Source organism: Crotalus tigris, unplaced genomic scaffold (assembly GCF_016545835.1).
Source record: "Crotalus tigris isolate CLP2741 ecotype Arizona unplaced genomic scaffold, ASM1654583v1 scf7180000017753.6788120, whole genome shotgun sequence".
Lineage (NCBI taxonomy): Eukaryota > Metazoa > Chordata > Lepidosauria > Squamata > Viperidae > Crotalus > Crotalus tigris.
The window spans coordinates 2,151,188-2,163,890 of NW_024096615.1; the positions used below are offsets into that span (position 1 = coordinate 2,151,188).

General features: G+C 37.3%; 1 protein-coding gene across 7 annotated transcripts in view; it reads left to right on the top strand.

Moving 5' to 3' along the window:
• The window catches only part of CNTN1 (contactin 1), a 370,454-nt gene that overhangs the window by 317,305 nt on the left and 40,446 nt on the right, over window positions 1-12,703 (top strand). Inside the window, exons 19-20 of one of the 7 annotated variants that reach the window (XM_039340677.1) lie at window positions 7,109-7,207; window positions 8,135-9,269. The exons of 5 other annotated variants lie outside the window; for them this stretch is intronic. In XM_039340677.1, coding sequence (XP_039196611.1) covers window positions 7,109-7,207; window positions 8,135-8,154 — 119 coding nt within the window. In that variant the 3' untranslated portion in view covers window positions 8,155-9,269. Of the gene's footprint in view, window positions 1-7,108; window positions 7,208-8,134; window positions 9,270-12,703 lie in introns of those variants that run through there. One more of the 7 variants, XM_039340678.1, reaches the window with a different exon arrangement.

Below are 12,703 nucleotides of genomic sequence, written 5' to 3' on the forward strand. Positions count from 1 at the left end.
CCCAGGGGTTCCATTTTTTCAACCATTCCATCCCTAGAATCATTGGGCATTCCATGCCTGTGGTCACCACAAACGTTATGTCCTCTTCATGTTTGCCCAGGGAGAGGTGTATTGGTAGAGTGGCGAGGATAGCTGGCACCCCCCCTGCTATGGATCCATCTAACTGACCAAATGAGATTGATTGTTCCAGTCTTCTCGATGGGATGCCCAGATTACCCACTAGTGTTGGGCTAATGAGGCAGTGGGTGCAGCCAGAGTCTGTTAAGGCTTTCACCTTCACAGCTTCGGGCATGGGGGGAATTAATATAGTCACTGTCTTGAGGATGGGTACAATGTGTCCACTTACCAGGGGTTCGCCCTCCGAGCTGTCATCTGAGGCATCCACCGGCCCTGTGGTGTAGGCTGGAGTTCTTTCCCCTTGGTGAGCAGAAGTGGGGGGGTTCTGCAATTTCCATCATTCTCATGGCCGTTTCTTTTGGCTTAGCTGAAGACTTTCCGGATTTGTTGGCTGGGGATCTGTCTGGGTTGTGTTGGGGGGCTTTGGAGCGGCATTCTACAGCTCGATGCCCTTCTCTTCCGCACTTGAAACACCCCATTTGCTTCTTGACTGTAGCCGATGATTTCACCGGTTCATGTGTTAGCTCAGGCGGGGGGCGGCTCCATTGTTTTCCTCGGCGGTGTCTCTTCAATATGTCGATCTCTGCTTCCTCTGCCAAGATGTACCATTCCTCAAGTTGGTGTGGGTCCCCTCGGGGCAGGCAAGCGTCATATAGATCATAATTTAGTCCGTCTTTGAAATGAATAAGGAGGATGTCTTCTGGCCAATTCAGTTTGCTGGCAATGGCCCGGAATTCTTGGGTATATTCAGCCACCGGGCGTTTGCCTTGCCTCATTGTTTTTATCCTTTCACGGGCTTTGCGATCAGCCAGGGGGTCTTCAAATCGTCTTCTCAGAGAGGACATGAAATGGTTGAAGTTACTGAGTTCTGGGGCATTGGAGTCATGCAAGTTCACCACCCAATCTGCAGCCGGTCCATCCAGGGCAGATTGCACGATCCAGATGCGGGCTTTGTCGCTGGGGATGTCCTGCCCGTATTCCTCCATGTAGCTGAGGACTTGGGTTAGGAAAAACCCCAAGCGTGTTGGCTCCCCTTTGAATTTCACCTCCAACGGTGGACGTCTTGGAATGGATCGGTGCCTCTGTTGTTGGTGGTAGTGTCTTCCATCCAGATTGCCATCTGTGGTCCGGTAGGGGGTGGGGACTACTGGATCAGTAGATGTCCCCAGGGTTGCAGGTTCCACATCCCCCTTGGTGTCTCTCCCTTTGCGGCTCCAGGAGCTGGGGCGGCCATAGGGCTCAGGGTTCTCCTCTCTTAGGCAGCTGAGAGTTCTCTTCATCAGGTCAATAGCTTTCTCTAGGATCCAGTCTGAGTACGGTGCCCAGCTTTCTCCCTCTTCACTTGCGTGCAGGGATTTCTCCATCTCCTGCTTCCATTCTGGTTGCTTGGTCCCCCGTCTCAGGGTCACCTTTCTTGATTCCTTTCCCCACTCACTTTTCTTTCCAACGCCCATTGACCAGCGAGGCTTGTGGTCCCGTGTCTCCACCACTTCTTCTCCTGAGGAATCCGACCTCTCGGATCCCAACATCTGACAAGGTTCCAATTTGGTCAGCGGCTCTCTTTCCAGGGAGTTTTCCCCCTCTCTTGCTCCATTGTCTGACATGGTAAATTTTTGCAATCCCCCGGCAAGGGTCCCCTTCCAGGTGGATTAATTTTGCAAGTCCTGTCTAATGTAAGGACCCACCCCACTTTGCATCTTAAGAAGACAGAACTCTTGGAATAATTCTTCCAACAGGGATCCTTTATTAAGAGAAAATGGTTGCAGGTGTTCTAGACAGGACTTGGGGTTCAAGCTCTCCCATTCGAGGTTTTAAGGGGTTCCCCAGTAGTCCCACCCAATCACCCCCCTCTTCCAGTGACAGTTTCAGGCATCACAATCCCACCCCCTTTTCTCCTTTCTTCCGTCTGGATGGAGACTTCAGATAAACTACATGAAAAGTAAATAGCCTCCTTTGTTATGATAAGGTCTTTTGGTGCTAACCACATTCAAACTCTTTGAGGTTGCAATGAACACATTCGGTTCCTTAGAAGTATACTGAAGGAAGTGAGGGCCATAAAACCCCTTTGTTCTCCCCCTTCTCTCCTCTTATGGCAGAATCCAGAGAAGGCAGAATTGGGGTTTTCTATATTTGATAACTAAAGATGAAATATAATTGGATTCTGACATCAACTTTAGATTCCTACAATTGCTAATTCATTAAGTGAATTCTGAAGTCATTAAGCAAATGTTGTGATTAAGCAAATACCATGGGCATTTTTCACTGGACACTAGAAGTAAATGACAAAAACCAGAAAAAAATGTCACAAATTATGGTCATGAGACTGCAGAACATGCAAACAACCATAAAGGTGAGCCAGTTGCCAAGCACCCAAAATGCAATCACATGACCTCAGGGGTGTGCAGTTGTTGTAACTTCAAAAATGGATTATAAGTAGATTTTGGGGAGTCAAGCATAACATCAAATAGTTATTAAGTGATCACCTGTAAGCCGAGAACTATCTGTATGATGAGCACTTTTTATGTTTTGCTTACCAACCAAATATAATAAAGAGTAAAGATTTATGTTCTCAGGAGCAGAATTTTCAGACCCATATCTCTTTCTTTAGATGCATTAGATTTAAAGTGTTGGCACTTACTTCCCTTTTGCTTGATTGGAAAGGGAAACATTTGTATCTTTACTCCTGGAATGTAAACCAAAACCCACAACAAAGATAGAAAAAAATACAATGAGCAATTTTAACATTATTATGAAAAGTAATGAAGTCATTGTATACTCCACAGACATTTTTGGCAGTTTGTCATAATTGAACAATTCATCACATGCTCAAAATAGATGTAATTAATTTTGACATCCTGACATAATGTATAGATAATAGTTGCCATGATTGTAATCTTGATCCTATCAACTCCTTTGGTTTTCCCAACACTAGCTCTTTTCTCTCTTTGGAAGCTATAGTATTTCTAGTATAGCACTTTCCATAATTATTGGTCTGCTCCTGCTGTTTTATCTTCCTTTTGTTCCTTTAGGGCAGACATGTCAAACTCGCAACATCATGTGACGTTGCACAAGGTATCGGGAAAGTTTTGCCATTGCCGGCAATGGGGTGGGTGCGGCTTCTGCGTGATGCATCCGGCCCATGGGCCGGCAGTTTGACACCCCTGCTTTAGGGCTTTTGGATTAAATAAATACATCCTCTGGGATTAATTTTATATTAACTAATATTGTTTTGTTAGTTTGCCACTGCAGTCAAAGCACTGTGAGTGGCCCTCGGTGCTCTCTGAGGTTGCTTGTTTTCTTGCAGATGTTTCATTACCCAAACTAGGTAAGATCATCAATGCTAGTAAGGAGTGCAGTTTTCTGTTAGTTTATATTCTAGTGCAGTGATTCTCAACCTTTCTAATGCCGTGACCCCATAATACAGTTCCCCATGTTGTGGTGACCCCCAAGTGGGTGTGGCCACCAATAAGAGGGATTAGGACAGCTAGGGAAAAGGGAAAAAAATGGCGGACAGCATGGTTTGGCGACCCCTGTGAAATGGTCATTCGACCCCAAATGGGGTCCCGACCCACAGGTTGAGAACCACTGTTCTAGTGGCTTGCCTGTTGTTGTTGATGGGGGTGGTCTTAGACACTGTTTGATTGGGCTGTTTGCTGTTGGCTTCTTTGGCAGTTTCTTGATTGGAGTATTATTGGCTAAAGACACTGTATGAAACTGCCAAAGAAGCCAACAGCAAATAATCTTATCAAAGAATCCCACAAATACTGACACGCAAGCCACTAGAATACTGTATAAACAGACAGCAAACTGTACTCCTTATTGGCACTGATGATGTTACCTAGTTTGGGTAATGAAACATCTGCAAGAAAACAAGCAAGCTCAGAGAGCACGAAGGACCCCTCATGTCAACCCTGAGCTACAAATATTCTCCTCTATTAGTATCAAAGCACTGTGTAAGTTGTGGTTGTGAAGGAACTATCTTGAAGGAAATGATGATGATAATTTTATTTATCAAACATTACATTTCATTAGATATAAAATGTATAATATATATAATGGGATATTATACAGTGGAAATTATATAAAAACATAAGAAAAATAAGTATTTGACAGAACAAGCAAAAAATTGACATACTTGCCTTTATAGCAATAGCAATAGCATTTAGACTGCCCCATAGTGTTTATAACACTGGGTGGTTTACATAGTAGGCATTATTTGCATATTGCCTCCAAAATATGGGTCCTCATTTTGGAAGGATGGAATGCTGAATCAACCTTGAGCCCTGTCTGGATCGAACTCCAGGCTGTGGGCAGAGTATGCTTACAATACTGCATTCTAACCACTGTGCCACCAGGAGTCTCTAATATATTTCAATCGGTCAGAATAGCACTGGAAGTAATCACTGTAATCACTGTATTAAAAGCACCAACAACTAGCAAGCCTTGGTCTAAATTATTTCATATTCATAACAGTTCATTAACCGTAGCCTATCATTAATGGTCACCAACATATTAAATAAATAAATCATTTTTAGGAAGACAGAACTAATTCCTTGGTGTACAATGGCTGATGGCTGCTTCTTTCTTAGAGTTGGGGTTATAGCACAGTATTACAATGCTACTAAAATTTTCGGACTTTTTTCATTTTGAGGCTTTGGGGAGAGTTAATCCCTGTATATATTTCTCAAAATCCTGTATGAAGAAGGGTTTTTTTTTTTTTTTTTTTTTTTGCAGGTTTAGACTTTTTAAGCAGTTCTATGAGACTTTAGCCTTGGCAATATTTATTTGTGCAGCATGTGTACGGAGAAAGATATATTATAAATATAATTATGATGATAATAGTTTCATCTCCTCTCCACTTATCCATTTGCTTGGATTGATACAGTCTGTAGGGCTATGAGGACCACAAGTGAAGGTTAGAAGGGCTTCGTGTAGTCTATAGGCCTTGGGGTCCTCACACTGGTTTTAGCTGCAATAAATATAATAGTTCTCTGCCTCACAATATTGCAAATTACTTCTAATGAGAAATAAAATATTTTGGTGGAAAATCAGAAGTATATAGTATTAACACTAGTACATGCATAATTGAAAAGATGTATTGAAATAGAATGCTGTCACATCTAGTATGAATTATATCACATGCAGAAGCTGTGATGAGAAAGTTATTAAAAGCCCACAAGTGGACTATAGTATTTCTGCTTTTGGACTTTTTTCATCATAGAAAACAAAAACATATCCACCTCTTTTTTAGAATCCTCATAATTCTATTTTATAAGAAATGTTATTCAAATGATGTAGTCTCTCTGAATTAGAAAGTTATATTTAATATTTCTCTAGTATTTTTTCCATGAAGTTATGTAAATCTTTACCTACATGTTTTCTAAATTATTGCATCTTCTTCAGTAGTGGGGAGGTTTGTGCATTCACAGCTGCCTGACTTCTTTTGAATAAATAACACATACCAGGGGCAAGTACTGTAGTGTAACTATACGTGTTCAGATGTTGTTTTTTTAAAAAAATCTGTTCTGAATCTTCACAATTCTGCTTCATTGGATGACCAGGATTTTTCTATTCTTTATAAGCACCTCACTAGCCTTTTCTGTAAGCTAAAAGTTATTTTTTTTTACCTATTAAAGAATTATTTTGGTCTTTTAAATTTAATTTTTATGACGTATGCTGAATATGTCTGTGCCTACAATGTAAGTATATAATTGTTCTGGCAAATGATAAGTTTTCTTTATTAAAAATTCTGATGATAATGATAAAACAAATACAAACTGATCTCAGAGAAAAAAAGAGAGAGAAAAAGAATAAAAAGTGGGAGGAAGGAAGGAAGGAAGGAAGGAAGGAAGGAAGGAAGGAAGGAAGGAAGGAAGGAAGGAAGGAAGGAAGGAAAAGAAAGAATCCCACAACAACATTTGGATAAATTAAAGATCAAGAACGTTAGAAGTAAAAGGAATAATATAGAGCTTGTTTGTTTTACCAAAGATAATTTTTCTTTTTTCCCATCCCAAAGGTTTCTTTAACAAAAAAAGTCTTTAACAAACTTCTTTAATGAATCTAATAAAAAGTCATTCTCTTGGTTTATGATTTGTATTTCCACCTTAACCAATTAGTTTTGTAAAGCCAGTAAAAAATCCTTACCCGGTAATTCCCTTGGTTGGTCATTTGTGTTTCCAATTTAGCTATCTTCTCTTTCTTCTATTCTACACTTTTTCTATTATCCAGAATTTCTGGTTCTAATATTTTTACATCAGGTAAAAAAACAACAATCTCTTTATCCTGTAAATTTCTCAAAATATTTTCTTTTACATCTGTCATTTCTTCATTAACATCTTTTGGACATACTCTAGCCCTAGGAACAGACATCATTATAACTGCTAATTTCAAACCCAGTTTTTCAAAAATTTCCTGAAGTATTTCAAATGTCATAATATTTTGTATCATTTTATAAATTCTGGTACTAAAAAAAAGCATTCACTTTTTTTCCCTTTTCCTTTTCTTTACTCAGCTGTGGTGACCAATTTCCAAAATCATGAAATCCTGAATGTCTGTTATGACTTTGGATAGACAAAACAATATAGTTTTGTGTGTGTGTGTGTGTGGGTGTGTGTGTGTGTGTGTAATAAAATATTATATAGTTGTCTGGTTCCTTAATTCAACTTTTTTGGATCAGAGTATTATATAGCTTTCTGCCATTTATTTCCAATTTCTTAAATTGTTTATGGTTAATATTTATTTTATTCAAGGGTGAAGTATTCACTAAGTAGCTTTTCCAGGATCTCTAATAGCCTTAATATAATTAAATAGGTGATTTCTAAAAGTGATTAGAAAGTGAAGTTAGGGAACCCAATATCCTTTAATAAGCTCTGCCATGGTTGAGACATGATGGCTTTTTCCTTTGTCTCCCGGCACACATATCTGTGGGAGGCTGCTGTCCTATGGATGTCTGAAGCACTTGTGGGTAATATCCCATCCTCTCCTTATCCAGAGAAGTTCCGTAGAACCAATCAACTCACCTGTTCTTCAGTCTTCGCTTTGGTCATCATCTCCAGTTGTAGTTCACCATACTTCCCCTGGAAATCTGCTGGCAAGTGATAAGCTTTCTTAGCAGCCTTACATAGAAAGTATAAAACTATTATAGTATTGCCAGTTCTATTTTTATACTTTTCAATGATTCCCTATATCAAACTTGATTTTAAGGTACACCTACTAAACCTTATTTACTCAAACTACTATCAACCTCTGAAAGTCCTATTTCTGGTCTCCTTTCACTAATATAGATCCTATCAACACACCCTGATGTATTTAAAATTAGGATTTTAATAAATATTCATCATTTACTCTTACATATTGAATCATTTTAGAAATACATAAAGATTTATAGCCTTAATGGATTTGATTTCTTAATTGTTCCTTTTCATCACTGTATATTACTGCGTTACTACAAAACCAAACATTTCTTGACTTAGCCTGACTTAAAACTATTGGCTTCAACGTCTCTTTAAATCTTCTGATCTGAAAGTCCACTAAAAAAAAATAAATCTGAGATAATGTAAAAATGACTATAATCTCTAATGTAATGATTTTTTATGGTTTCTTGAAGTTTCAATCAAAAACATATGTGAATCACCTCCTAGAACATAGTATGTGAATTAGCTGAAAATCAGATATTTATGATTTGTAAGACATTTGGCACCTTTCTAAATGATTTTTCTCATGATTGGAAGCTTTTTTCTATTTAACCTGAAGAGGATACATTGCTTTTATATTAGTTTGGCAGTACAAGAACACAAAACATAGAGGTAATTGCTAAATTATGACCATAAGAAAATAGGTCAAAACATTGGATTAGATAATGTAAATGTACACCTAACTGAAAGTTTTTAACTCTAATTTTCTAAAGTCCAGTATCAGACACATGACCTTATCCTCTACAACACGTCCTGCTTTGTTTAATTGTTTAATTTAGATCTTAGCACATAGTTGAATGTGCATGTTATTTTGCCTCCAACAGGTATTTCTTTCTCTACATGAAGAATTAGCACTGCTCCTATTATTCAAGATAACGCATGCTGTTTTGACTATATGAAGGAGATAACAGCATTTCTCCAGGAAGTTATATATCATTGTAAAAATGTCTAGAAAAGCTTGAATATCATTCTTCAACAAAGTCTAAATTATTCTTTGGTATTTGCTTTTTAGTGCATTGTTGAGTATAAATGCATATGTGAAATACAAATTGGCACCGCTAAAAAAACCAACCAGTCTTCTATTGAATTGCTTTAAGGATTAAGAAAGCTTTAGCTAGACAGGCTAATCAAAAATTCAATGAAGAAAATCTGTATAATTCCAAGTAAAACAGAATGTAAGCCAATAAATCAAGCTAATGTTATTTATATTTCCTTTTTCTACATTTGCTTTAATGTAAGAGCTTAAATATTAAATACAGGATACATAACCTTGTAAGAGTGCTATGTGAAAAATAAGTGCTTATGATACTTTGATGAATAGAAAAAAGCATTATAATGCATGAAGGCTCTTTTTTAACAAAATAGTGAAGATTCATTTGTGGTACAACTTAAGCAAAGTTAACACCTAATATCATTGACTGTTGGTAGTCATTTGTAGGTGAAGCTTACACATAATGTAACAGATTGTTGCTACTTTTAGAGAAATAAATAACAAATAACTGCAAGATTACAGCATTTCAAAAACCCTATTTATTACTTATATTGCAATATAGTTTGATGGACAAGGATTATAAGAGAACCGGTGAAAACAAATTTTGAGAACATTGTAGAACAGAAACAATGGCTATAACATCACCATCATCAATCCTATCATATTTTGCTAAAGTGCTCTATTTCCATAATTTAAAATTTTGTTCTGCTAAGTGGATTGAAGATAAGCAATTGAAGACTTTTTAATATATAAATTCTTAAACTGAGTTCTAGCACAGTTGTGGAGAAAGCCAACTACATTATTATCTGGATCATGACTTAAATTTAAATTTTATAATTTTAATATGTTACATATAGAAATAATGATACAACTTGTTTAGTTTTTCTATATCGGTCCATATCAGTATGAACTGCCTTTCTTTATCATGTTCATAAATATCAAACTTTGTAATAAAATACTGAATGTTGTCCTATGATGTTCAGAAATGTTTATATCCATTTACCCTTGTTGTCACTGTTATGAATGGTTGTGGATTTGAGCATAGATTCAACTGCCTAGTTTATAACCACACACATACACACACACATACACACACACGTATTATTTATTGCTTCTGCATTAATTATTGCAGTAATGAATGCACATAGTGTAAACAACGGATATTTGGCCTATAACAAATGTGCTTTGTGTTTATGAACATTTAGCTTAGCAATATGCATGCCACCATGCAGACTTTGGAGCATGATTTGAACACTGATGAGGATGACAGACAGCAACAGTTAGTAATATAGATCACTGAAATGGCTCTTCTAGACTTTGACACTACATTTAATTAGGCAGAGCTTTTATAACCAATGAAAATGGCTGTAAAACTAATGGCAATGATTGTAACCAAGTAAATAAAGCCTATCTGGGTAGGCAGTTAAAAAGAGCAGCCATATATTGACTTCATTACTAAAATGCTGCACCATGAAACCAAAACTCAATCCAAGTTCCTTAACCACTATTGGCAAAACCATAATTAGAATTTCAGCAAGAGGCTGAAAATCAGAATATCAAGGGGTGAGGTGGAAGTGATAGATCAGTCCCAGAAGCAGCCAAGAATATGTTAGTTTGGCAAATTATAAATCTTCTAAGAAACTTTAAATACTGTAATGCAATCCTCTTTATCTCATATACGAATGCTGCTGAAATCTTGATTTGATCAGGATCTGATCCTCTAAAGCATGGATGTCAAACTCGCCATGTCACGTGATGTGTCACGACATATTATGACTTTTTTGCATTGCCAGAGCTGAGTGGGCGTGGCCTCCACATGATGCAACCGGCCCGCGAGCTGGCAGTTTGACACTCCTGCTCTAAAGGTTCAATTCTCCAAATCGAATCTTTGACAGATAGCTCATTTATAGCCAACTTAGCTGTCCCCCTTTATTGTTTCCTATTTTCTTGAGGTGGAGCCATGGTGGCTCAGTGATTAAAAACACAGAGCTTGTCAGCTGGAAGACCCAAATGCTATGCAATGGTTCAACTCCTGTTATTTGCCCTAGCTCCTGCCCACCTAGCAGTTCAAAAGCAAGCAAATGTGAATAAATAATAGGTACCATTTCTGTGGGAAGATAACAGCTTTCTGCACACCGTGTCATATAATCCTGTTAACCACATGACCATAGAAATGTTTTCAGACAACACTTACTCCCTTGGCTAAGAAATGGAGATGAGCACCACCCCCTAGAGTCAAAAACAATTGAACAGGAGAAACCTTTACCTTTATTTTATGTTCTTGAAAATGACAAATCCTTACTTACAGTTCCAGATACAAAAGCTCAAGTTAAGATTCAAAATGGTGGGATCTCTTTTGAGGATGATGACATATTTGGCACACAGCATTTCCTCTGTTTTTGAATGTAACCTGTTTTTTCTGAGTACCATTGATGAGGTGTTGGGCATTCTTATCTTTTTTCTAGGATTTCTCTTCTGGCCAATAGTGTTCCCAACATTGTAACCTCCTTCCCCTACAGAGATAGATTTCTTATCTCTACAAACCCAAGATCTTCTTCACCTCATATTCCTCTTGTCACTTGACCTGGAATGGCAATGGTGGTGATCATACAGGATGGGGTATGTTGAATGCACTAGGTAGTTTGGGAAGAGAAAGGTATGGTATAATATGAATAATGTAGAACAAATGCATGAATTCCATGGGATTGACTTGGGCCATGACAGAGAATGCCTGACTTCATCTAAGTTCGTTTAGGTTCTATTCCTGACTCTTCACAAGCACATACACACTTTCTGGTCCATATGAAGGGATAATTCTTATTGCTATCAACAATCTGCAAAGCTGTTGTAATTGTGCTCTGCTCCATTTTCTTCAGTGTGAAAACTTGAAATTCCTGGACTAATTTGTCCACATAAATACAAAGGAGATTATACAGGGATAAAAAAACAACTGATGATAATATCTGTAGTTGAAATAGTAACAGACATAGCATCTTAAATATTGCTCAAGGATGTCTTTGATTTGGTCAGTTTGTGCAGTTTGACTTGGGAAAATGGACAGTGCAAAGAGCAACAGAAGTTTTCCTAGAATCACACAGTGAACTGTGCACCCCTATTCAAATTATGAGATCTCATATGTGTTAAATCTTGAATGAATAAAATGTTCTCCTTGATATATTGATATTACACACCTGCAGGATATACCCTCTAAATTTATTGAATGGCAAATAGATTCAACTTCACTGAAGCATTCTTCCAGTTAATAGAATTTAAGGGGGGGGGATACAAAAAAATCAGTCTTGATTGAGTTTTTTTATAAGAGGTATTTCAAGGTTTGGTGTGTTGAATGGGGCTGCTTGAGGTTCTTTGCTCACTTTCTAATGCTTCTTTGATAACCACAAATTCCTTATCCTTATTAGAAGATCACTATGATATACAGTCAGGAACTGATCTATGAAGTCTCACAACATATTTTTTATGAAGTGTTGGAAGTTGACCGAAGTATCACATAATCCAAAATCTCACAATATATTCAGAGAAAGTATATCTGATCTGGAATTTGGTTTTCCATTTGCCTCCTTTTATACAAATGTTATACATATGTTTATACATATAATTTAATAAAGCTAGTAAATGCAAAATGAATGGGTACAAGAATTAGTAATTTGATACCTGGTAATTGTTACATCAGTGCATTTCTCCAGACTGCCTTTTGACAAACAAAATTGGGTGTGAAAATAATGGGCAAAATGAACTCCTTTTTCTATAGCTGTGGGACCTACATCTCTGATTCTGGGAATAATAAAATTGACCTGTTGGTATATTAGTCCTAAGATCAGCTTTATGGCACATAGATAAAGCTGGGAGGAAAGGTATAAGTGATCTCTTTTTTTTAAATCTCAAAACATTTGGTGGGTAGAGTGATCTGAATATCTTTCTCTGTGGATTAATGTACTAGTATCTGAAGAAATGAAATTTACCCTTTTCTCAGTATTGGGATTGTGGTAATCAAACCCTGGAGCATTTGAAAAGGATTAACTTTGGTTAGATAAAATTGTAACTACTTAATATGAACTTGAATCATAATTACAAAGATTAGGATTATAGATCCAAAGCCTATGGACAACTGTCAGTGCCATCGACCACAGTCTGCATCTCCATCAGCCTTTGACCCAGTTTATGAGTAGAAATTGAGTTCCAGGTTCCTGAAATTGTTAGAGGTTTCTGAAACTATCAAGGCTAAGCAATAATTGAAAGTTGTTCATCTCTCTGAGTATAATAGGAATAGAAAACTGCAAATATTAGCAAGAAAGAAGACTTAGCTTGAAGATGTTATCCATATTTCTGCTTTCCTGCTCTCTGGCACCTCCATTTTCTGACTTAGCTGAGTTAAGATAAAAGA